Source organism: Gossypium arboreum, chromosome 10 (genome assembly GCF_025698485.1).
Source record: "Gossypium arboreum isolate Shixiya-1 chromosome 10, ASM2569848v2, whole genome shotgun sequence".
Lineage (NCBI taxonomy): Eukaryota > Viridiplantae > Streptophyta > Magnoliopsida > Malvales > Malvaceae > Gossypium > Gossypium arboreum.
Genome location: NC_069079.1, coordinates 101,333,574 through 101,361,245, shown reverse-complemented (window position 1 = coordinate 101,361,245; position 27,672 = coordinate 101,333,574). Strand labels below are relative to the sequence as shown.

Genomic DNA, 27,672 nt, shown 5'->3' with positions numbered 1-27,672 from the left:
CTAGAACTCAGCCCTCTCTACATCATCATCAACTGTAGCCCGAAACTCTTCAGCCTCGTGTTTACGTATCTTATCAACATGTGGCTTACTTAATCGAATCGGATCTATCACTTGTGGCACAACTGGAACTTGTTGAGGAATAGGTGGGGTAGAGGTTGTTGAGCAGCTAGATTCATTTGAACAAACTCTAAGAACCACTCACTCATCATTTGGAAGAAGGCTTGCTTAGCCTCTCCCCCTTGGCTACTTGAAATAGGCCTAGAATCGGCTGGCGCATTACTTTCCACATCGTTAGCTATTGCTCGCTCGAGATCCATTTGCTATATAAAAACACATTTTAGCTGTCAGGAATCATCACACTATCGTAGTTTATATATATGACATGTATAGCTAGACTCTCATATGCTATGTTAGTCTTAGAATCGACTAAACCGTAGCTCTGATACCAATAATTATAACACCCTTAACCTGTATCCGTCGTTGGAATAGGGTTATGAGGCATTACCGGCCAATTCATCTCATTCTCATACATTTATACATTCATTATTATAAACTATTCACAAACATTCACATTGTCCCTTATAAGGTTCTACGAGACCTCAAAACATGCTTAAGTGTGGTTCGGGACTAAACAATCACATATAAACATCTCCGAACACTTAGAATAATTTCATGAAAACATAGGTCACACGCCTGTATGAACAGGCCGTATCTCGCACACGGCTACTAGACACACTCGTGTCACTATCCATGTGAAAACAGGGCATACATACTAACTTGCACCATATGGCCGAAGAAACGCCTATGTGCCTTGGCCATGGGAAATCTGGAGGGGTTACTGACTTGGGTCACATAGCCAACCACACGCCCGTATGTCTAGCTCGTGTACCCTTCGAAATGGCCACACACACCCGTGTGCTAGGCCATGTGCCATTTAGGGGGTATACTGACTTATATCACACGACCAGTCACACACCCATGTGTGAACCCGTGTGATACGGTCAGTAGACACGCCCGTGTGTCAGAACGTGCCAAACCTGTAGGGTATACTGACTTAAATCGTAAGGCTACCCCATGGGACACATGACCGTGTAACATGACCGTGTGTCCACACGGCTGAGACACACGCCCTTGTCTCTACCCATGTGGATAAAAATAGGCTATTTCAAAAGCCAATTTGCCACCCTTTTCACAATCACATAGCAACCAAAATAACACCATTTCAATACATCTTTACGCAACCAGAAACATGCCAATTCATACTCATATCATGCCATCTATTCACAACTATTACAACTACTCAATTCCACAACCAAAACATACAATTTCAATATGCCAAAATCATCAGAAACTAGCATAACTTTTAAATACATTTACCCTTCATCTTATCACCTATTTCATGCATTACTCCAATTTACAACCAACCAAAAGAACAACTATATAACCATATCAAAAACTATGGAAAATATACCAAAACAAGATAACATATAAGGCATTATATACATCACATATATCACTTATCAAACATGTGATTCAAGCCAACTTAAATGACCATACACACTAACAATTACAAGCCAAGTTTTATGGCTATAATTATGGCTTATAACATACCAAAATGACACTAGCCTATACATGCCATATACCATATATACAAAGCTCCAAAAGTACCAACAAGTAGTTGATAGTGTAATGATGGTTCCCGATTATCCCTGATGTCCGAGCTAGCTTCGAAAATCTATAAAACATAGAAGGAACTCACGAAGTAAGCTTTAAAAGCTTAGTAAGCCCTATACAAATAAAGCTGTCATATGAACATTTATATATCAATTCAAATATGCTAAGCATAATTAATCACATACATGATCACAAACCTTTCTCATGGTACACATATTCAATTTCACTATTGAATTCTTCAAATACTTCACTTTCCATTACTCGTATGAATCTCGTACGTACCTGAGTCATTTAATTCATGAACACATTCTTTCTCAACTTGCCTTTGCCTTTTGAACCATTTGGAATCGTTAAGGATACTTGGAAATCACATAAGCTCGAACAATGTCATATCCCAGATATGGTCTTACATATTGTCACATATCGATGCCACTGTCCCAGACAGGATTTTACACGAATCAATATATGATGCCAATATCCCATGCATGGTCTTACACGTAATCACAATACAATGTCAATGTCCCAGACATGGTCTTACATGTAATTACAACTCAATAACCTAATGTCATTACATTCGTATCCTATGCTATTCCTAAGGTTCGTACGGGACTTTCAAATGTCATAACTTTGTCGATTCTTACTCGTATTTGCTCGTTCAACATTCATAGTAATTCAATCATAATAAAACAAATATAGTTCATTGTAAATACATTTATTTGCATTTGAACTTACCTCGTAGTCGGAATAAACGGACGAGGTTGACTATTCAACAACTTTCGATTTCCCCCGATCTAGATCCGATTTCTTTCTTTCAGGATCTATATGTATTCAAAATTAATCCACTTAATCATCAACTCAATCAATTTCATCCACAAACACATAATTTAGCCAATTTTCACTTTGGCCCTAAATTTTCACATTTTTTTACAATTTAGTCCTTATTTCATAAATACACAAAATTACACAATTTCTTTCAAATACATGCTAGAAAAATTTTCATAGTGCATATATCAGCCCATATTTATCATTTATTCACACATTTGACCACATATTTTCACATTTTCTCAATATAATCCCTAATTGACATTTTTGTCAAAAATCACTTAACAAGACTTGTATATCTATCATTAAACCTTCATAATCTATCATTAAACATCACAAAGCTCATAAATTCAACAATGGCACTTCACAAAATCATCAAAAATTTTAAAAATTAAGATATGGGCTAGCTAGTACTCAAAGCAACGATCATAAAAACATAAAAATCATCAAAAACGAGCTCAAAAGGACTTACATGCTTGAACATCAATGACCAAACCATCCAAAGCTTTCAAAACCCTATTTCCTTTCTTACAATTGGCTATGGATAAGATGATAACATGAATTGGCTTTTTGTTTTATTTTAATTATCATTAACATGCAATTTTACAATTTTAACCTTAATGAATCCATTATAAAATCATCTAATATAAGGCCTTTTTTGTCCATCTCCACTATAAATGGTCTAATTACAACATAAGGATCTTTCATTTAATAATCCATGGCAATTAAACACTTTTAACAAGTGGAATACAACTTTTGCATTTTACGCAATTTAGTCATTTTTCTTGAATTAACCACTTAAACAATAAAATTAGCTCAAGAAATTTTCACACATACATATTCACATGCTGTAAACACCAAAAATAATATTAAAATAATTTTACGACCTCAGATTTGTGGTTCTGAAACCACTGTTCTGATTTAGCTAAAATTAGGCTATTACAAGTCCGATACAATGTGTACTGAAAAAAGGAAAAATCACGATTGGCAAGAATGAATGTAATGATTTAATCCCAACAAGAACTGTCACAGGTTGGAGAATCTGTATTGATTACAGAAAATTGAACAAAGCAACTCGGAAGGATTATTTTTCACTACTTTTTATGGATTAGATGTTAGATCGACTAGTAGGTAACGAATATTATTGTTTTTTAGATGGATATTCGGTATATAACCAAATAGCGATAGCCCCAGAAGACCAACACAAAACCACTTATACTTGCTCGTACGATACATTTGCTTTTAGGCGAATGCCTTCAAGTTTATGTAATGCACCTGCCACATTTCAACGATGCATGATGGCAATATTTACTGATATGGTAGAAAATTTTGTTGAGATTTTTATGGATGATTTTTTTGTTTTTGGTAATACTTACGATGTTTGTTTAAGTAATTTGGCTAAGGTACTTAAAAGATGCGATGAGATAAATCTTGTCCTTAATTGGGAGAAATGTTATTTTATGGTTAAGGAGAGAATTGTTTTAGGGTATAAAATTTCCAAAAGAGGAATTGAAGTTGATAAAGTAAAGGTAGATGTCATTGAAAAATTACCAACTCTAGTTAGTGTGAAAGGAATTCAAAATTTTTTAGGCCATGCCGGATTTTACTGAAGGTTTATAAAAGACTTTTCAAAAATTTCTAAGCCTTTGTGTAAGCTGTTAGAGAAAGATACTATTTTTTAGTTTGACAAAGCATGCTTAGAAGCTTTTTAAGAGTTAAAAATTTAGTTAATCTCAGTCTCAATAATTGTTACACCTGATTGGAACTCACCTTTTGAGTTGATGTGTGATGCAAGCAGTTTTGTTGTTGCAGCTGTGATGGGTCAAAGAATGAATAATGTATTTCACCCTATCTACTATACAAGTAGATCTTTGACAAAAGCCCAACTCAATTACAGGGTAACTAAAAAAGAACTCTTTGCTGTAGTTTTTGCTTTTGAGAAGTTCCATTATTATCTCATAGGTATGAAAGTCACTGTTTTTACTGACCATGCGACCATTAAATACTTAATTACAAAGAAAGATACAAAATCGAGGCAAATTCAATGGATACTTTTACTCCATGAATTTGACCTTAAAATCCAAGGCAGGAAATGTGTTGAAAATCAAGTAGCTGAGTCATTTGTTGAGGTTGAAACAAAACGAGATAACTCATTCATTTGTTCCTATCAATGAGAATTTTCCAGATGAGCATATCTTTGAGGTAAACAGAATTCATGAAATACCTTGGGTTGCTGATGATGAAAATTATTTAGCATATGGAATAATTCCTCAAGATATGACATACCAACAAAGGAAGAAATTCCTTCATGATAGTAGGTATTATTTTTAGGAGGATCCATTTTTGTTTGAATAATGTGCAAGTAACATAATCAGGAAGTGCGTAGTTGGAAGTGAAATTGATGAGCTCTTGTACCACTGCCATTCATCTCCAAGTGGGGGACACTTTGGTGGTTCCCGCACTGTAGCGAAGATCTTACAAGCAAGATTTTTTTAGCCTACAGTCTTTAATGATGTGAATGCATATGTGAAAAATTGTGATAGATGCCAGAGGACTGGAAGCATATCAAGGAGGAACGAGATGCCCTTGACAAACATTATGGAGGTAAAATTATTTGACGTATGGGAAATCAATTTTCTAGGCTCGTTTCCTTCTTCTTATGGTAACAGGTAAATCCTCATGGCCGTCGACTACGTATCCAAGTGGGTTGAAGCTAAAGTATACCCAATGAATGAAGCTAAGGTAGTCATGTGATTCTTACATAAACATGTGTTTACACGGTTTGGGACTTCTAGAGCTATAATTAGCAATAAAGGATCACACTTTGTAAACAAATTGCTTAAATGGTTGCTTGACAAGCATGATGTGAAGCAAAAAATTGCCACTGCCTATCATCCACAGTTAAACGGGATAGTTGAATGGGTAAATCGTAAGATCAGAGGAATCCTTAAGAAGGTGGTGCAACCTAATAGAAAAGATTAGTCTTGGAGGCTTGATGATGCTCTATGGGCCTACCAAACAGCTTTTAAGACACCTTTAAGAATGACTCCTTATCGGTTAGTCTTCGAAAAGGCATGTCATTTGCCACTTGAGTTGGAAAATAAATCTCACTGGGCTTTGAAACAATTAAATTTGGATCTCAAGCAAGCTAGTGAGATAAGAATGTTACAACTTGACGAGTTAGAGGAGTTGAGGTTATTTTTATACGAGAATGCCAAGATGTGTAAAGAAAAGATTAAGAGATAGCATGACAATCGTATACAACCTCGTGAATTCAAAGAGGGTCAGAAAGTGTTATTATTTAATTCAAGACTTAGGTTATTTCCCGGAAAGCTTAAATCCTGATGGAAAGGACCTTATACAATCTACAAAGTTTATCCATATGGATTCATCGAATTGTACAACAATAATGGAGGTACGTTTAAAGTTAATGGTCAATGTCTCAAACACTAATGGGATGGTAAAGTTGAGCGAGTTGAAACCTCATTCAATCTAATAGACCCTTAATTTTTATAATTTTATTTTTAATAAAGGGCATACTTAGAAATAATGTTTTTGAATTAATATATTAAATTAACTCTATTTAAGGAGATTAGAACTTAACCGGGATCGTTTGTAACCCCTCCAACCTTTCCTAAGATATTAATTTGATGTAATTTTTCGAGAAGGAATTTTCTAAGTAATCCAAAAGTTTTTAATTTTAATTTTCTTTATTTTGAATAAAGAGGGTCAATTTATCCCAAGTACTAATTAGTTTATTTTCCTAGTTCAATTTAATTTTTTGGTACAACAAAAAGAAGGAAATTACCCATCAGTTTATTCTTCTTTTACTTTTGTTATTTTGATTTTAATCATGTTTGCAATGTGATTTATTATCTTGCCATAAAAAATGATAGCTTACTTTTGTTTAGCTAGGATGATTGCATTTATTTAATGAAGTTTGTTTAAATCATGTCTATAGTGTTTGTGCCTCAGTTGATCTTGTTTTCAATTAAACTCAAATGTGTATTTCATTCATATGTGATTGGACGCATTAGAATTAGTTGAGCGATCTTAACCAGACGACTGCCAATGGACACAATAATTGAAATGTGCATGCTTAATTTAGATCCTAACCTGACTAAATTAAAGGTTCTTAACAACTTTAACGAGCTCTATTATCTTGCAATGTTTTTAGGTTTATGTGATTAAATTGTTTCAAACCTAACCCATCCCTGTTACTTCACATGAATCCTAAGAAACCTTTAGTTTAATATGATCAGTAAAATACATGTTTTACTAAGTAAAAGATTCCGAAATGACTTAATTTGGTTTCCAAACTCATGAAAGATTGAGCTGCCATGGAATAATTTTCGAACATTGTTAAGCATGATAAAAATAAACTAAGTTGAATGATGTAATTATCCTAGCCTGTGTTGGACAAAACATGTTAGCGAACAAAAATAATTATTATAAATAAACACATATAAAATAAAATATGAACAGAATTATTTATAGCTAATTTATCAAATATGAAAATAAAATAAAACCATAAAAAAATTGAAATAAATGAGAATTGAGATTTTACGAAACGTTGAGGCCCGTGAAACACAGTTTCCTTAAGACAGATCCGGCCGTTCCTACAGTACTTGGAGTAACGTTGGTCGAAAGTCTCCCAGGATACAACAACTGCAGTGATTGAAGTAGTAGCACCTCTACCACGATCAATTGAACGAACAATGCTTTTTTCTATCACCAGAATATTTATAAAACACAAAAGATGAAAAAAGAGATTTTGAGAACAACAGAATTTCAGCAGAGAAATTCTTAGAGAGTATGAGAGTATCCAAAAAACCCTTCAGAATCAAGGCCTTTTATAGGCATGGAGAGTGTTGTAATTATGAAAAAATATCCCCAAAATCTACCATTAAATTAAAATTTTAAACATATTTATTGGAATCAAATCACTAAGATAAGTTTTCATATATAAGTTCGTGTTGGGCTAAAAAATCCGCAGGCCTATTTTGGGCTCGATCAGTCTGGACATTTAGCGTCGTCCACGTCGTACGGATGCGCCGCTCCTACAGTACTTGGAGTAACGTTGGTCGAAAGTTTCCCAGGATACAATAACTGTAGTGATCGAAGTAGTAGCACCTCTACTACGATCAATCGATCAAACAATGTCTTTTTCTATCACCAGAGTATTTATAAAACACGAAAGATTAAAAAAGAGATTTTTGAGAATAATAGAATTTCGGCAAGAGAAATTCTTAGAGAGTATGAGAGTGTGCAAAAAACCCTTCAAAATCATGGCCTTTTATAGGCATGGAGAGTGTTATAATTATGGAAAAATATCTCCAAAATCTACTATTAAATTGAAAATTTAAACATATTTATTGGAATCAAATCAGTAAGATAAGTTTTTATATATAAGTTCATGTTAGGCTAAAATATTCGCAGGCCCATTTTGGGCCCAATCGGTCCGGACATTTCGCCTCGCCCACATCGTGCGGGTGCACCTCAACCCAGTCAAGTTTGGACTTTCACCCTCTTATGTTTGAGGCAAGGTTACAAGCTTAATAATTCAATTACCTTTTAAGAGAGTTCACATATAAAAACACATCCCACACTTGGTATTTCACCAATGTGAGATCTAAGCCTTTTATTTTTTCTCAATAATATTTCTAAGTAGCTTATTTTGAGCATCAATTTTTCATTCATCACTCAACCATTTTGAGCATATGATATACCATTGTAAAGGTCTGGTGGAGTAGAATATGAAACCATAAAATTATGATTCAACTCTCCACCTTTACCTATTGAGAATATGCCTCAAAGTTACAATAAAATGCAATTTTTCCAACAACCTATTCATGTTATTGATTGTTGAAGTTTGTGTTTTTGTTAAATTCATTCATACATTCCATTTCATACTTCATATTTAGTTTAAATTGCATTAGGGATCAATCTTGCTTCTAGATAATTTAATTTAGTTAATCACCCATCACTCAAGATATTGTGTTTTTATCAACAAATTGTTAACTTTAACTTTGTAATATATTAATTAAAATACACAGTTCCTGTGGAGACGATAATTCTTTTACTTACTTATTACTTGACAACGACTGTGTACACTTGCACAAACCCAGTGTTACAAATACCCTTTAAGTACGCTTTGGTGTTCAAGTATTATGGATGGAAAAAAAACTCTAGTAGAGCTTTGCCCCTATTTAGGGTTTGATTTAGTTAGGCTCTATATTTAATAAAGGTTCAATGTGATTATCAAATATCAAAGAGTCTCAAAGACCAAAAAAAAAAAAAAAGAAAAAAGAATTCAAATCAAAGAAGAATTTGTTATCTACTTAGGGTGTGCTTGGACATGGCAAAGTGATTGGGTGATGCACTCTCTTGTAATTACAATGAACTATAATTATTTAAACAAGTTTGGTAGACAGAGTGTAATTACGTTGTAATTCCCTATGTCGTGTTTGGTAGTACAAATTAAAATTTCACAATTATATCACTTATTTTTTAAAATACTAATTATTATAAAAATATAAATATTACTATTACTAATAAAAATAACAAGAAAATAAACATCTTATGCAATTTATCTAATTACTCTAGCATTTCATATTTGTTGGGCTATGCCCACTATAACATTTAATATATACTCCTTATCATCATCTATTGGTCCTTAAACAATTTCTTCTTTATTTAAATCGCAATATGAATTTGTATCATTAAAATTATCAAGATCATTTTCTTCTATGTACTTTTTAAAGTATGAATCATTTCAATTCTATTTACTGATGAAGCTATGAAGTATGTAACATCTCAACACGATCCAACCTTTTTTAAACTATACTTTGGCGATAATATTAAGGAATAAATTATATTAGGATGATCCTAAAAGAATAGTTTTAGGCACCAATAAAATAGTGTCACATCATTAAATTTTAAAGATAATAAAATATTATTATACACTCATTTATATCTAATATCTTCTCAAACTTAATTTAACTTTAATTAAATTACTTTAAATAATTAATTTTTAAATTATAAAAAATAATTTTTCTTCTTTTACAAATTTTAATCTTTTTCTTTTCATAAGTTGATATATTTTTTATTTTGTGCAACCAATTTAAAAAATTTAGTAATTTTATGCAATTTTTTCTATGCCATTAACACATAATTTTAGTAATTATTTTACTTTGAACCTCGAACCCAGAACTCCAAATTTTGAACTCAAACCCTGAACCTTAACCTTTAACCTTGAGATTTAAGGTTTGGAATTTAAGGTTCAAGGTTCAGGGTTCTTGTTCAAGGGTTCGGGGTTACGGGTTATGATTTTGAAGTTCATGGTTTAAAGATTTGAGGCATAGGTTCGGGTTTAGGGTTCTAGATTTTGGGTTTAGGGTTCGGGATTCTATATTCAAGGTTCAAGGTAAAAAAAATAATCAAAATTACGTGTCAATGGCATGGAAAATTTTGTTGAAATGTGATTAAATAATTGAAAAGGGACCATGAATTATGTGGTGAGAAAAGTTCATAAAATAATTTCTCTATGGATGAGTGTATAATAATAATTTCATTTATTTAAAATTTGATGATGTGGCAAAATTTTGTTGGTGCCTAAAAACCTTAATTATTAGGATCATCCTTATTTAAGTTATTCCCTAGTGTTAATACGATAAATATATTTTGTTGAATAACAAATCTCCTCTCAACCATATTTCAAAGCTTTGAATGTCTCAAATTAAATAATCCCCAAGCTATCTTTGGTGTTTATGTCTAGTCCATTCTCCCAAATGGTATACCACCCTATAATATGATACATGAAAATATTTTATATTTACATAACCAATAACTACTATATAATATTTTCCTACAAAATAACATGTAATAATTTAAATATTTTATAAGAAAAATAAAATAAACTAAATAACAACATGGTGATGCTACTGCTGATGATGATACTATTAGTGTATTGTCGGATGGGATCTCTCCTAAACAACATTTCTTAGTATTCTAGCATCTGATGTCACAACCAACTTTGTAATAATTAGATTATAATAGTTTTTATAAACTTAATTTGTAATCGACTTATGCAAGAGAGTCCAATAGTAAACCAAATTTATAACTTTTTTTTATAAATTTTCTTTTACAGTTATTCCATGCAAATTAGGTAAAATTTAAATAGCATTTATAATATAAATTTTATATAAAAAAGTTTTATTAAGTATTGAATAGCTTTTATAACATTTATGCTAGGATGCTCAAATACATATCCATGGAAGAATACTATAGAATTTAAAATGTAATATTTATAAACTTAATTTGTTATTAGGTAAAATATTATGTGAAATATTTGGATTTGATGTATCTAATAGTAAACTATTTTTATTCAATAAAAATATATAATTATATTTTTAAAATAAGATATATATCCTAAAATTACAAACTCTTATTATTGTATAAGAACTACTTTCGTAAATTTGTATAATTTTTTTCTTATACTTAAATCATGTAGGTATATTTAGAAAGCTATTGGATAATTGATAATTGTTTGTAATTACCTGAACAATTATCTTAATTTTTAGCCCTTAAAAATTGAAGAGTGTAATTAGAGTGCTCCAGTTACACTAATTTAGTGAAACTCATCAATTACAATAATTACCTAAAAGTGTCACATTTATGTAATTACAAACAATAACACTTAAATTCAATTACAATGTGGCTTTTTAAACACTATTTTAATAATTTAAGGTTTTGCTTGTTACAATAGGAAAAAAATTGGAAAGATAAAATTGAAGGAATTAAAAAAAAGAAAAATATATAATTTTTTTTTTTACTTGGGGTGTACGTGGTAGGAAATAGGAAATATATACCTCACTCCTTTTTTCTCTTCTCTTATCATATTAATTTTCTTTCCAATCAAGTAAGGTTAAATCATTTTCTTCTTTTTAGTTTTCGACCCAATTAAACATATTTTTATATTTTATTAAATAGTGAAAATCTTTAAAAAGAAATAGAGATGAAATCGAATATGAACTCCTTTCGTACTTAATAAATCAAACAAAATTTTTAAAAATAAAATGAATTCGCTCAAACCTAGAAGTTTCAAAACCGACTTTGAGTTCAATTTTTATAGTATTAAACATCTGAAAAGAAATCAGCAACTTGCAATCGCTCAAAGAAACCGAGAACCTGGGTTTGTCCAATAACGAGAATCAAGGTGCAGCGTGGGCCACTGGCAACCCTCATTCCAGTTGTGTTTATTATATAAATAACATTGTTTTGGGCTAATTCTACCATTAAGTCTTCTAATCATGGTTCCAATTTTAAATTGGCCACCTAAAGTTCAAAGTATTCTAATTAGGCCCTTAAACTATCAATATCATACCAATTCTATCATTTGGTCAACGAAATCAAGGTAGTCAATTTTGTTATGACAATGCCTATATTACTCAGAATACTTTATTCTAGTAGTAAACTAAAACAACAAACTTTAGATTCTGTTCCAATGTAAATCTTGGTCGGTATCAACTGGATTGGTGTATACCAATTGATTTAGCCCGTACCGGCCTTGTATTGAAAAATGAATTTTAAAATATAAATATAAATATAAATATAAATGATTATTTATTTTGATTTGTTGAATGATGGTTTGTTATATACATAGCATGAGATGATCTTATTGTTTAATTTATGAAATAATATATTTTCTTGTTTATTTAGAGTTTGTTAACTAATGGATTGTTTTTTTGGAAAACCTGCATCTTTTCTTGGGAATGCAATACGCTTTACCACTGCATTCAACACTTGTTGGTAAATATTCACTACAGGAAAACAGACTTTTAGCGGCGCTTTTTTTAGCCTTTAGCGGCGCTTTTAGGTGCCACTAAAACTTTTAGCGGCGCTTTCTAAAACGCCGCAAAAAACGCAGCTATATGTAACGCCACAAAAATTTGTGGCGTTTATTGGAAAAAACGCCGCTAAAGGTCAAGGCTTTTAGCGGCGTTTGTGGGAAAAGCGCCGCTAAAGGTCTAGCCTTTTAGCGGCGTTTGTGGGACAAGCGCCGCTAAAGGTCAAGGCTTTTAGCGGCGTTTGTGGGAAAAGCGCCGCTAAAGGTCAAGAATTTTAGCGGCGTTTGTGGGAAAGCGCCGCTAAAGGTCAAGGCTTTTTAGCGGCGTTTGTTGGAAAAACGCCGCTAAAGGTCAAGGCTTTTAGCAGCGTTTGTGTGAAAGCGCCGCTAAAGGTCAAGGCTTTTAGCGGTAGCTTTTTTACAAACGCTAAATTTGGCGATTTGTAATATTTTTTCACCAATATCCACCTTTCCGCATTAAAATCCAACCAAATACAACAAATATAATATAAAATGCACCAAAAACAAAGAAATTTAACATAAAAATACAACTAAAATATTAATTCTAAATGATACTTCAAATTTAACTAAAGATATATGATATAATTAATAATAAAGTATAATTTAAAATATTTTTACAATAATGTTAAACGTGACAAAACTTAAAAACATTCTTACAATAAGAAAACTAATGTCTAAGATGGCGACTTTTGCGATTGTTGAAACATATGCATCATCTCTTTGAAGTCAGAGTGGAGGTCATCGTACTTTTTGCTCGTTACGCTACCATCGCTCGTGCCTCTGCCTCTCTCGCTGCACGCCCTCCCTCTCTCTGCGCCTCTGCTCTAAGTTGTTGCTGGAGTTCTTCATATTTTCGTTGAACCTCGACAATTTGCTCAACCGTGTTCGCTTGCATCTGAGCTATCTGGTCTCTTAACCTTTGAACTTCAGCTTGAGCTTGACTTCCGGAAGGCATGTATTGCTGGGAGCCGGATCCAAAATATTGGGTCGGGGTAACACCAGATCCTTGAAATCGAACCCGACCGTACCTTTCAGGACCCAAAACTTCAGTGATAATTCTGTTATCAATGTTCTCAAGATTAACAGAACTATCACTCGAAGCAATCGCTTCATATTCCGCCTTCTTCTCCTTTAGTTTCTCCTAAAAATCAATTAAAGAGTTAGAAACGAAATATATAATAAAAGAAATGCAACATAACTTAACATTTTTAAAACTACTAATGATGAATTGAATTAAACAATTATAATTAAAGATTATAAATATTTAGAATAAATCAAATATTATTAAGTGAATATACCATAATTTCTCCACTTGGATGTCATAGGAGATCCATCTTTCTTCCTATGAGTAATCTCAAAAAGTCAAGGCGTCCAACTTTTGTCCGGATTTGACTTCCTACAATATAGTAGTAAGAATATTATTTAATAATAGAAAGTTATTAATATTTGAAAGAATTAATAAATTCATAATACCTCGGCCTCATTCTGAAGCAAAACTTCTCGACCTCTGCAATGCGTGAATTTTGTTTTTGCCTGTTGCTTGTTCCAACTCGCTCACGGTCCTACATAATAAAATTATTATTACGTATATAGTAAACACTATATATAAGAGTTTGGAAATACGCAATACCTCTCCTTTCTTTGAATTCCAAAATCTAACCGCATCTTCCCATTGATACCTCAGCATTCCTGGCGGAACATTTCTCAGTTTTTCCTCGAGGCTTATGTCTTTCTTAAAATATTGTTTCTTTAAAGTGCTTTTATTGTCTCTCCATCTTTTACCTAATGCCTTCTTGATATAATCATCGGAGACTTCTAAAGCAAATCTCTCCTAAAAAAACATAAGTTTAGAATGTAAATATAAATGAAACTTAAACCAAAGTATTATAAATTGCATTCACATTTTGTTACCTTAATATTAGCGAGAGCCTGATTTTTGTTGCTATCAGGCATGTGATGCCATGATTCGTAGTTGATGGGCAACATATTTGCATTTCGTGCTAAAATGCCCAAATAGCCTGCTAAAAGTCGAGCTTCAGATCCAATAGGCTGACCATGAGTATTTCTACTTACTTTAACACGCTCAACAGGATCTAAGTCGTATAAATCTCTAAGTAGCGTACGTCCTCGAACTCTGCGCGTCCCACCACTTTCAGCTGAAAAATGATTTACTATTATTATAGTAAAATTGACAAATAATTCAATAATAAAAGTGAACACATGTAAAATGAACATAATATTACTTTGAAATTCTTCAGGGTCATCAGATGTCTCCGGCACATTCGAAGATCCAACAACTGTCTGCTGTTCACTATTTCTTTCTTCCGAATTTGAGTATTCTGGACAATACTTAAATCTCGTACTCTTCTTCTACGCATTTTTCCTGCAATACACATAAAATAATTAAAGTTTTATTAACAAATTACAACAATAGTAGTACATATAAAATAGTTAAATTATATAACATGACAAAGATTAAAATTATAATATTACATATAATTAAAAATTGTAAAATCTTACTACATCATTATTCAGTAAATATCTTCATCCACATCATGTCGAACCCATTGATGTTGTGTATTAGTACTAGGGATATTTTCATCTAAGTTTTGTTCGAAAAGGTAATGTTTCGATCTTTCGACGATGTCATCTCTACTTCCATTACCCATGTCAAACAAGTCTCTAGGGGTGTTCGGAGTACAACATACCAACCCTCATCGCTTGGATCTTTCGAATAAAAACTTGTTTCACTTGAGAGGAAAATACATATGGCTCATCCATCAATTGTTGTCCAGTGTGAATCAAGCGAGAGAAATTCACCATTGTAAACCCAAATTGATCTTTTTAATTCCTCGAGCGAGATTAACATCGCCCAATCACACCAAATAAGATAACTTTCCATCCGCCATAGTAATCCAACTCAATAATGTCGGTAAGAAGTCCGTAATACTCCACATTACCCTCAACCGGATTACTATCCCTAGCACTAGCATAACTTGTAATTGAAGAATTAACAACAACTCCACAATTTTGAGTTCTCCTCATTCTCTCGCGATACTTTGTATGAAATCTGTATCCATTGATGAGGAAGGCACTATATCTTTTATTACTCGTTCGGACCTTGGGAAAGCCATTTAACCGTCATTGACGTCCTTCCCACTCCAAACCTATTGAATCGAAAGTAAATTAAATAATTAAAATGTATTATGTAAAAACATTCTTATTTGATTAACTAAATTTCGCGATTATATGTAACTTATTAACTTTAGTTACATACCGTTTGACTTAACCATTCATGAAAAGATTCTGTGAATAACTTATTAATCTCTCGATGTTGTAATCTTGAGGCGTGCACGAGATCTCAAAATTTGTTTGTACTCACTATATTAAAAACAAGTTTAATTGGTTAGAAGATAAACAAATCAAAACAGCGAATATGTAAGACAATTTTATAACTTACTTGCATAGCGGTTCAATTGAATCGTGGTTAAAAGTACATATCGATGTGCTGTATCCACGATATATCATCTAATTCTACAATTTCAACTTTGCCGATTGGTTCTCCATAACTTTGAAATAAATAAGTTTCGCCAAGTCATTATCATTGAGCCCAGATTTCTACTTAGTCTATTCAATCGTGTTTCAAATCTTCTAAATATCTAGAACGAAGGTCATGCACTCTTACGCCAAGTAGCCTTCAACAATTGATCCTTCTGGATAACGCTTATTGCGACAATATGACTTCAATTTGCTTAGGAACCTAAACACGATATACAATATTTATCAAAAGCTGTAACTAAATGTATAGAGGTGAATGAATGAATACTTGAGAAATAAATTAGCACCTTTCTATAGGATACATCCATCGATAAAAAACCGGTTCACCAAGGATTGCTTCGTGAGGGAGATGGATTACCAAGTGCACCATAATAGTGAAGAAGGAAGGTGGAAAGATCTTCTCTAAATTGCATAAAGTCAAAGCCGCTCGATCCTGTACTTTCTCAAGTTCTTCGACATTCAAAACTTTGCCACGATAGCTTTCATTATATTGGATAGTTCAATTATACAGACGTTACATTTTTGACATACAAGACCGTAAAGCAATTGGGAGTAAATCTTGCATCAAGATGTGGTAATCATGTGATTTTAATGAATATAATCTTCTATCTTTGAAACTCACACATCGAGATATATTTGACGCATACGCATCTGGGACCTTTATATCCTTCAACACCATGTAGAAAACTTCTTTCTCTTTCTTTGACATTGAAAAAATAGAAGGCGGCAACCGATATTTCCCATTCGAAGTACTTGAGGATGAAGATCACGCCGGATTCTCATGTCAACTAAATCAAGTCGGCTCTGAAGATTGTCTTTTGATTTTCCATCGACATTTAAAATTGTTCCAATTATGTTCTCGCAGACATTCTTCTCAATATGCATGACATCAAGATTGTGGCGTAAAATGTTGTGCTCCCAATAAGGCAACTCAAAAAAAATACTCCTTTTCTTCCACAACTCCGCCTCATTAGGATCATCCTCTTCGTCAGATTCATCATCAGATTCATCCCTCGATCTTCTCCTTGTTTGCGTGATAGGTGGTTGATTCATCTTCCCGTAACTAAAGGTGATCGTGTAAGTTATATATGTTATATAAGTTATGTAAATTATGATATCAAATATATTTATGTATTATGTAAGTTTTTTATTTCACGATGTGGAAAATCACATGGATAATACATATCAAATATCAAGTATCTACATGTAAGTAGTGGGATTAAATAATATTTATAAAAATTATTTTAATTAAATAATATACATGTCATTCGTTTTTATTTGACAAATCACATGTGCAGTTAAAATAGTCCACACTTAATTTAATTTTTGTTTTACAAGTCATCTTTTCTTAAGTACATATTAAAGCACTGTGTGGACATCCGTATTTAGCTTAAAAGCTATGATTTAGTTTGAATAAAAAGTTTAACTTAAACGGTAAAACGGACGATAATATTTGTGATAAACGGAGAATAATATTTGTGATAAAACAGACGAGAATATTTCAATAATAATTTAAATTTAAGTTAAAACTATATAAAATATTTTATTAAATATTTGTATATTAGATGGGACATATTAAATTGAAACATACAAATTTTTTAAGATTCATCATACGTGGCGTTGTTATACCTAGGGAGGATCCATTATATCTTGCAACTCGATATAAGGCAACCCGTCAGGTTTCCAGCCTATATACTTTGAATCTTTAAAATATTTAAAATAAGGTTGGAGAGAAGGTCAGCTATTGTTGTAAGTTTTGATAAAAAGTAGTTATAACTTTTAAAGAAATTTAAAAATATTAAATATTAAAATAAAACATTATTAATATAAAAAAATAGTAATTTGAATATAATAATATCAAAAATGAATCGTAGTTTAATTTTTATAAGTAAATTGGAAATAAATTAAGGTTATATAAATATTCAATAGTAAATGAGCTCGATAGAATTTTTTTCAAGTCTTTTTGAATTTTTTAAGATTCATCATACGTGGCGTTGTTACACCTAGGAGGATCCATTATATCTTGCACTCGATATAAGGCAACCCGTCGAGTTTCCAGCCTATATACTTTGAATCTTTAAAATATTTAAATTAAAATCAAACATTATTAATATAAAAAAATAGTAATTTGAATATAATAATATAAAAAGAGAATCGTAGTTTAATTTTTATAAGTAAATTGGAAATAAATTAAGAATAGTAATGAGCTCGATAGAACTTTTTCAAGTCTTTTGAATTTTTTAAGATTCATCATACGTGGCGTTGTTACACCTAGGAGGATCCATTATATCTTGCAACTCGATATAAGGCAACCCGTCAGGTTTCAACCTATATACTTTGAATCTTTAAATTATTTAAATATTAAAATCAAACATTATTAATATAAAAAATAGTAATTTAAATATAATAATATAAAAAAGAATCGTAGTTTAATTTTTATAAGTAAATTGGAAATAAATTAAGGTTATATAAATATTCAATAGTAAATGAGCTCGATAGAACTTTTTCAAGTCTTTTGAATTTTTAAGATTCATCATACGTGACGTTGTTACACCTAGGAGGATCCATTATATCTTGCAGCTCGATATAAGGCAACCCGTCAGTTTCCACCTATATACTTTGAATCTTTAAAATATTTAAAATAAGGTTAGAGAGAAAGTCACTATTGTTGTAATTTTAATGGACAAGCAAGCTACACGGTAATAAAATTAATTCATACCTATTCATACTTAAGTTGAATCAAATAATAATTAAGTTGAACCAAATATTTAAAATTAATTTGGAAACAAAATAGTTCTACTCCAAACAGAACTAGCAATTAAATCTTTACAAAATCGCAACCCCAAAATATTAATTTTTCCAAAATCATCATGATAAAACTATTATTGATTAGAATTTTGAAATAAAACGTACCTTAATAATTTCAACAACTGGTCTACTCCACTCTCACCAAAGAACAGCAGGTGGAGTCAACAAAGTAATATTTGTTAAGTAATTTAAAGTGAAAATGCATAGAAATAAGGAAAACATTTAGCAATGAAACCTGTACCTAAAACAGATGTCAATGGTCATGGTGTATTTAGTTGCCCCAAATATTAATTCAGGTGCTCGATAGTACCTAGAACAGATGTAAGATTATAAGAGTAGCAACAAATATATTTCAGTTTAAGCAAATATAAAAACTTTATCTATATCGATACCAAGGAATTAAAGTATATGTACCATATTTAGTATACAATATAATTTTACTTCATAAAATAGATGGTCATAAAATGTGCTTCATTCTTATTAGTAGAGATTAAAAACTTAACCATATGATTAATGAATAAAATGAGCAACCACCACACTATACTTCATATTATTCTTTTGATATCTGATAGACTCGATTAAGCTACCACTCCCCGTGAAAATGCCTTTGCAATTGTACAAACATTAATTGAAATTTTTGCAAAAATAAAACATTCCAGTTGTTTGTGCACAAATTCAGAAACATGAGATTCTTTTTTGATAATTTACTCGAGCAAATTACTATTAGGCACATATATAAAATACAGACAGATAATCTCTCTGACTAAAACCCAGCATATAGCTATTCAAATGAAGAAGAAGAAGAAGCTGACCTGAAGATAATCTTTTAGTACAGCGACCAAATTGATTCAGACTTCCTCTATTGAAGTGCTGTCATCAACATCTATATCATTCTCCACACCTTTCTCACCCAGTTTGAAGCAGTTTGGCAAATCTTTAAAATAGATTAAAAAAGCAAAAAGCAACTATTACTTATAAACGCAAAAAGCAAAAAGCAATTCTATAATTGTACAGGACATTAGATTTACTTTTGCATTCATTTTAATAAATTTTCTGGCTGCTCTTGTCATACTATTCAATATACAATATAATTAATGGCTAAAAAATATATACAATATCATTTTACTTTCATATTATCAATACCAAGCAATATTATTTAAAATAATAAATGAGTACCAATAAAAGTTCCTAATCATTACTAAAAATCTATACAAGTTATAAAAACTTAATATATTATAAATTAAACTCTTCGCTATTCAATTTTTATTTTTTCTTAATAAGGAATAAATTATTCATAGATAAGGTATAACTATAGTATATTTGTAAAATTATATATATAAAATTAATAATAATGATGAAGATGATGCTGCATTTAATTGAGAACCACTAAAATTTCTAAGTTGCCCATGAACAAACACCATAACTTGCGGTACAAATGGGCAAAAAGGAGATAATCGTCCCAACTATGACATCCAAGTCAACAAACATGCTCCACATGAAACACCCAACTATATCTCACCCTATCACAAACCAATCTCAAATTTAAAACACCTACAAAACACACAAATGCACTTCACACATCGAAAAGGAATTTGGGTTTTAGATTACCATAAATTATAGTGGTGAATGAATTTGAAAATCAAATATTTACGAGTCTTAATTAATTATTGTATAGTGGGTGCATTTCATTCTCAAAAATTAAAATAACTGATGGTAACATCTTCTTGTCAATACTCAAGCATTAAATTTAGAAGCCTTTGCAAAAAAATATCAATCAATTATCGATATATATACACACATTTATTTAATCATATTGGATATGCACAGTCTAGAGATACAAAACTTTCCACTATGGGATATAACTTCAATTTCCATGTACTCTATAGAAGGGATGAGAATAAGGGGATGGGGAATAAGACAGATATGTCTTTCCATAAGTGCGCTTGCAACCTATCAATTTACATGCTAACTGTAGCGCGACTTTTAAGATTATCTTGTTTTTCTGCAGAAGGAATACAATGACCTAAACCAAGCATTTCCATAGATAAATCAAAATTTTCAAATATTTTTAGAAATAATTAGTACCAAAAGCGGGCTTAAGGGTTCCTTTAGGAATAAACCATGAATGTTGTCTCTGATCAATAGCGAGAGATGACATATTCAACCCATCATGGCTTTAGAAGTAAAGTATTGATGCCTCCAACATTGGCCATGAGATATTCGAGAAAGCATCAAGATATTTCTCAACATTAATTCCATATCTTCTGAAATAAGCAAGTATAACAATTGTACATCATCATGATATGATGTAGAACAGCTTCACATACATAAACGGGGAATGTATGAAACATAAAACCTGAACCCTCAACTCCCAAAATTTAACAGTTGAAATAGAAACACAAAATCCTAAAACTTAAACTCTATGAACATCGAAATTAAAACTCCAAAATTTAAAAGTTAATTTTTAAATCTACTTTCACAAAAAAGAAGAATAAAATATCCAAATAATTCCAATCATGATTGAGGTTATTAATAACAGTAACTTAATATACATCAATATAACAACAACTGTAATCACAAGATTGAAAAAAACAGTAACATCACATTATAGTCACAAAGATGACATTCATTATCCATTTTCAAAGAGACTAAATTAAACTAAATAAAGTGTCCATATAAGTAGTAAAAATACCTATAGGACTCGAAATTCCAATGGCAGCGGCGGAGAGAAGAGGCAGACACAGACGAAGACGCAGTTAGGGTTCAAAAATCAAAAATTTTGATTTGGGGTTATGGGAAAACTACTGATAGCAGAGCAAATCAAAGGGACTTGGGAAAACGATTTGAGGATATCTCTTTGGGGAAATTATAGGGATTTCAAATTAGGGCTTGAAAGTAATGGGAAATTTTAAGGAAATTTGAAATGAAGTAGTAAAAGAAAAGTAGTCGGGTAAACCGAATCGGGAAAAGTAAAGGAAATTGGGGTTCCAAAAACGACGCCGTTTTCAATCTATTAATAAATATTTGTGGCGTTTTATAGAAAGCGCCACTATTAACAATGTAATAACGATGCCGTTTTGCAATCATTGATGATTTTGTGGCGTTTTGGATAAAACGCCAATAATTCTCACCTTTTGGCGTTTATAGAAGTGCCATTAATAACAAGGGTGTAGACGACGTCGTTTTACATTCTTTTAATAGATGTTTTGTATGCTTTTTAGAAAGCGCCACTAATAACTAAGCTTCAAAACGACATAGTTTAAACTATTAATACATATTGGCGGCGTTTTTTGCTAAAACGCCACTAATTATGACAATAATTTTTCCTCCCTTTTTTTCTCTTTTATTATTATTATTATTATTATTATTATTTCCTATTAATACATGGTTAAATTTTAATTTGGTCTCTAATATATTTAAATTTTAGATTTATTTGCATATACTTTAATTTTTAATATCATTTAGTCTATATATTTTATAATATTATTAATTAATCTAAACAGATTAATGTTATTGACTTTTTAATAAAACATTACATGGTAATATATAATTTGAATATTTAGAGAATAGAGATTGAAATGTGGTTTCTATTTTTATATGTTTGTGTCGTTCTTTTACATTAATATCTATATATATCAATATATATATCCATATATATATATATATTATTTATTCTTACAGTTAATTTAGGATTTATATAGTATTTAAGTGTTTAAGGGTTTGTTGTCTATAGTTTAAGGTTTTATGGTTTTAGATTTAGGGTTTATAGTTTTAAGTTTTATAATTTAGGGTCTAGTGATATTAGGTTTATAGTTTTATGATTTAGGAATCTATATTTAAGGGCTTAAGGGTTTAGTGTCTATAGTTTAGGGTTTTATGGTTTTGGATTGAATATTTAATGTTTAGGGTTTAAGGTTTACAATTTAGGGTTTATGACTAGAGATTTGGGGTTTGAGATGTAAAAGGGTTATTGATTTTAGGGTTAGGGGTTAATTAAGGTTTAGAAAGCCATAACATTGATTTTAACATCTTCATAATTTAATTAAATGAAAACTTCTAAGTTATTTATCAAAGTGTAACTTTTCATAATTAAGTAACTAAAATGAAATTAACTTTCCCATAGTTAATTCATATTGTGTATTTAATCTTTTAGTGGCGTTTTTAAAAACGCTAAAGATCGAGCATTAGCGGCGTTTTCAAAAGCGCCGCTAAAGGTACTTATAGCGTTTCTTAAAAAGCGCTAAAGCCACTAAAATCTCAAGGCAAAACGATGGCGTGTTACAAAATTCTTTAGCGGCGCTTTGTAGAAAACGCCGCTAAAGATCAAGTATTAGCGGCGCTTTTCCAAAAAGCGCCACTAAAGGTTACATATATCGGCATTTTCTAAAAAGCGCAACGCCGCTAATACTCGATCTTTAGCGGCGCTTTCTAAAAACGCCGCTAAAGCCACCAAAGGCTCAACACAAAACGACGACGTTGTGTTAATTTTTTTGCGGCGTTTTCTAAAAAGCGCCGCTAAAGGTGTACATATAGCAGCGTTTTTATAAAAGCACCGCTAAAACTCAATCTTTAGCGGCGTTTTTGGGAAGCGCCGCTAATGCTTGTTCCTTAGTGGCGTTTTTAATTAAAACGCCGCTAAAAACGCCGCTAAAAACCAATTTTGCTGTAGTGATTTTTTAAAAAATAACAATAGCTTCGAAATAATACATTGAAATAGATTGCTACCAATTAGTATCAATACCAATAGAAAAATAATACATCCACCGGTACAATATTAGCTACCTTGATTTAAATTGATTACTAGGCTGATAGGAGAGTCTAATTGATACAATGCTGATAATTTAAGGAAACAATTAGAATATATTGAAATTTAGATACCAATTTAAAATTTGACAGTAGTTTAAGAAAATTTAATGCAATTAACCCTATTGTCTCCGTGAACAGTCCGACTTTCTTTTGATCCATGGTTTCAGTGGAACAATAATTTCAGCCATCAGTTTCATGGAAAAATCATGTCCCTCTTCTCTCTTTTTTTTTGCTTTTTCTTTTAAATATTTTTTCTATCTAAACTAAAAAAGATAAAACTTTATTAAAAATCATGTCCCAAACAAACTATACTTGGGTACTAATCATTATCATTATCATTATTATTATTATTATTTTATTAAAATGAAATTACTATATTATTTGGCTGATGAAACAAATAAAATAAAAATAAACTAGTTCAGAAGCTATTTTTTATTATTTAACTTTGGGTACTAATCATATTACACTCTTGATTTATTATTTGTAGTTGATAAACTTATACAATATTACTCATTCATTCGGATATGAAATGCTTCTACCTACCCTCCCCCCTCCAAGAAAAAGAAAGCTTTTTTTTTTTTTTCTTGCAGGTAAAAAGAAAGAGAAGGCTCTTACGTGTTACTAGAATATGTAAAAATGATTTTTTTTTCCAATAGTTGATGAGGAGATTAAAATAAAATAGTACATCATATATACATAAAAATATTTGAATATACACTGAAATAAAAATTGAAAGTTTTCAGTCCATTCATAAATGCAACTAATTGATTAAAAGAAATTAAGATCAAATTAATTAATTATACTTTAATAGTGCAAGACTTTCAAGATACTGTGATCGGTCGATGAGGAATTAAAAAAAATAAAGAGATAGATCTTTGACAAAACCCTCGAGATAAGCTTAAGTTAAGGTAATAATAATAATAATAATAATAATAATAATAGTAATAATAATAATAGTAATTATTATTATTACTATTATTATTATCATTATTATTATTATTATCACTACTACTTGGCTTTAACACGTCGACGTCCTTGTCCTATATAAAGGACATTGTCGAAGATTTTCAATGTACTGAATCTGCTACCAAGAACACCGTGTTCTAATTAATTCTCCTCTTCATTTTGATTCTAAGGTTAGTGATGAAAATGAGGGCTGGTTATAGCATTTTCCTTCTCATTCTTTCTCTTACTGTTTGTAATGCTGGTAAGTTGAGTAATAGCTTTTACAAAAATACTTGCCCACAAGTTGAGAAGATCGTGAGAGCGATTATCCAGATTCATACTCGAAACAATTCATCTTTGGGTGCTCAACTTATTAGGATGCAGTTCCATGATTGCTTTGTTAGGGTAAGTTGAGCTATGCCTTTCCCAAGTTATATATATATGTATGTATTGAGGTTTTCTGTTTGATTATGTTAGGGATGCGATGCATCAGTGTTGTTGGATACAGTTAACAATTCCAAGGCTGAGAAAGAAGCAATGCCGAATCAATCTTTAGGTGGTTTCGACGTGATCGACGATATCAAGGCAACAATCGAAAGGGTTTGCCCTAAAGTCGTTTCTTGTGCGGATATTCTTGCCTTGGCAGCTCGTGATGCAATTTCTGCACCTGTAAATGACCCATTACACCATTGCATCAACAAGTTTTAAGACATTTATATTTTCACATATAATAAAAGAAAAAAAGAAAAAAAATCTAATATTTGTAGTTCTGTTATATTTATGTTGCAGTTTAAAAAGTCGATGTGGAGCGTACAGCTTGGAAGAAGAGACGGTAGAGTTTCACTGGCAACTGAGATCAATGGAAACCTCCCTAGTCCCTTTGCAAACTTCACTAGTTTGGTTCAACTATTTAAGGGGAAAGGCCTTAATGTTAATGATCTTGTTGTTCTTTCAGGTATAATTTCTTCTTATACATTAACATTTAATACTTGCTTGTCACATCGCTTCACTGCACTTATTCATTGATAAAAAACGTATGGGTATAATTTATTCTATTATTTAAGCTCTTAATTGAGTTGATGTTATAAATTAAATGAGAAATTAATTTAGTTAGTTAAAAAAGTATAAAAATATTTTTAGTAATTAAAATAGATTATATTATTTGTTAGCATTTTAGTCTTTTATTTTTAAAAATCCAATAAAAACTTCATGTGGTTACATTTGAACCGTGTTACTTTTAACATTAATAAAACTTTAGCTTTACTACTAAACAAGAGTTTTATTTTAAAATAAATTAAAGATTTTAATTGTATTATGCATATATATTTTATTACATCCATCTATTATATATTTTGATAATATTGTTGATTAAATAGGTGTTACAAGTTAACTCAACATTAACTTAAGATTAATGATAATATTATGATAAATAATTATACTGCATTTAATATTTTTAATATTAAATATTTACATATTTAAATTTTATTTTACTTACAATTTAATATATATTTTATTATAATATTATAAATAATTTATATATTATCATTAATTAATTTCAAATCATTAATTTCATCCATTATTATTATAATGTTTGTTAACTTTTACAAATTTTAGCATGGAATAGAATTTCTATCATATCCTTGTACACTTCAAATATGTGTGAGATTCCAGATATTGCCTCTAAATTTTTAACCTCTTTACACTCAAAAAATAGTAAAAAAGGTTATTTTGGTTTCCAAAAAGTTATAATTTTTTTTTGGTAGTTCTCCTTAAAAGAAAATGAAGCTTTCTTACGTACGTGACAATTCATATACATTAATAATCTATGCATGTATGTAACATCGGAGCTAAATACCCATATCCGAATATTGTTCAGATGTGAAAAAGAAGATTTATAGGGTTGGATAAATAGATTTGAGAAATTGTAACAATTTGGCATTAATTTCCTTGATCAAATAGGTGCACACACCCTTGGAGATTCTCGCTGTGGAGCTTTCTCAAGAAGGCTTTACAACTTCACAAGCAAAGGCGATGCTGATCCGAGCTTAGATCCAACTTATGCTAAAATCTTGAGAAAGCAATGTCCGAACCCAGCAAGTCCAGCAATAACAGTGGAAATGGATCCTGGAAGTTCACTATCATTCGACAATCATTACTACGATATCTTATTACAAAAGAAAGGGTTGTTCGTTTCAGATGCAGCACTTCTTACAGACAAGAATTCCAACAAGATCGTAACTCGGTTACAAAGGTCACGTTCGTTGTTTTTCACTGCGTTTGCAAAATCGATGAAGAAAATGGCAGCCATTGGAGTTCTCACTGGAAATGCTGGAGAAATTAGGCAAAACTGCCGTGTTGTCAACCCAGGAAAGAATTAAGAGAACAGTGGTAAATTTGCATGCATTTCTGCGTCAAGTTTCTGGGGAAAAATTAATGATTGAATTTTGCATAAGTGAATAAATTGAAGAATATTAGGATAAGTTATTTTCTACTTTAGTACCGAATTAATCATGTACTAGTTTCGGTGCAATTGTAATAAACCATGACTTAAAAAAAATAAAAAAAAAGTTTTGTATTGAGCATGTTGTAAACTTTATAATATTAAGTGACAATTGGAAGTATTTTGATTTCTTCAAGGGCTAAATGTTCAAATTAGGTCCAATTTTTTAAGAGTTGCTCATATAAGAATCAAATCTTTTAAAATAGTCACATAAGAGCCTTAACATTTATAAAAGTGTTTAAATAAGAGCTTTTCACACACTTTAGCCTAATTTGTAGCAAAAATTAGAGGAATGTTGACGTATTTAGAATAAAACACATAATAATTAAATTAGATATTAATTGAAAAGGAAAAAAAAAAGAAAATAACAAGGACATAATTTGAAACTGTAAAAATAAAATAAAATAAAAAACACACAGATTTTTACGTGGAAACCCTTTTGGAAAAAAACCACGGGCAGAGAAGATGAAAATTCACTATGTCGAATTCAAATTAATTACAAGAGGAATAGACTATGTCTATTTATAGGCTTGTAAAGCCATATTCTAGTAAGACTGAAATACCTTATTCTAATCAATATCAAATAGATGGAATTTAATAAGGTTTAAAAAACCTTATTCTAAAATAAAATAAAAGAAGTGTAATTCTATATGGATTCTTTTTTTGTTTTATTTTACTACTGTATTTTATT

The 27,672-nt window shown here is 30.9% G+C and overlaps 2 protein-coding genes across 2 annotated transcripts; one reads left to right on the top strand and one right to left on the bottom strand.

Moving 5' to 3' along the window:
* LOC128282103 (uncharacterized) lies at window positions 1-14,504 on the bottom strand. The gene is made up of 4 exons (XM_053020293.1): window positions 14,276-14,504; window positions 13,995-14,195; window positions 13,862-13,926; window positions 1-166 (listed from the first exon to the last, which is right to left on the bottom strand). The coding sequence occupies exons 1-4, from the start codon at window positions 14,348-14,350 to the stop codon at window positions 1-3; spliced, it is 507 nt and encodes a 168-aa protein (XP_052876253.1). The 5' UTR covers window positions 14,351-14,504.
* Window positions 14,505-24,616: 10,112 nt separating this feature from the next.
* LOC108481198 (peroxidase 24-like) lies at window positions 24,617-27,038 on the top strand. Its single transcript, XM_017784361.2, has 4 exons — window positions 24,617-24,886; window positions 24,959-25,150; window positions 25,271-25,436; window positions 26,441-27,038. The coding sequence occupies exons 1-4, from the start codon at window positions 24,680-24,682 to the stop codon at window positions 26,857-26,859; spliced, it is 984 nt and encodes a 327-aa protein (XP_017639850.2). The 5' UTR covers window positions 24,617-24,679; the 3' UTR covers window positions 26,860-27,038.
* The last annotated feature ends 634 nt before the right edge of the window (window positions 27,039-27,672 follow it).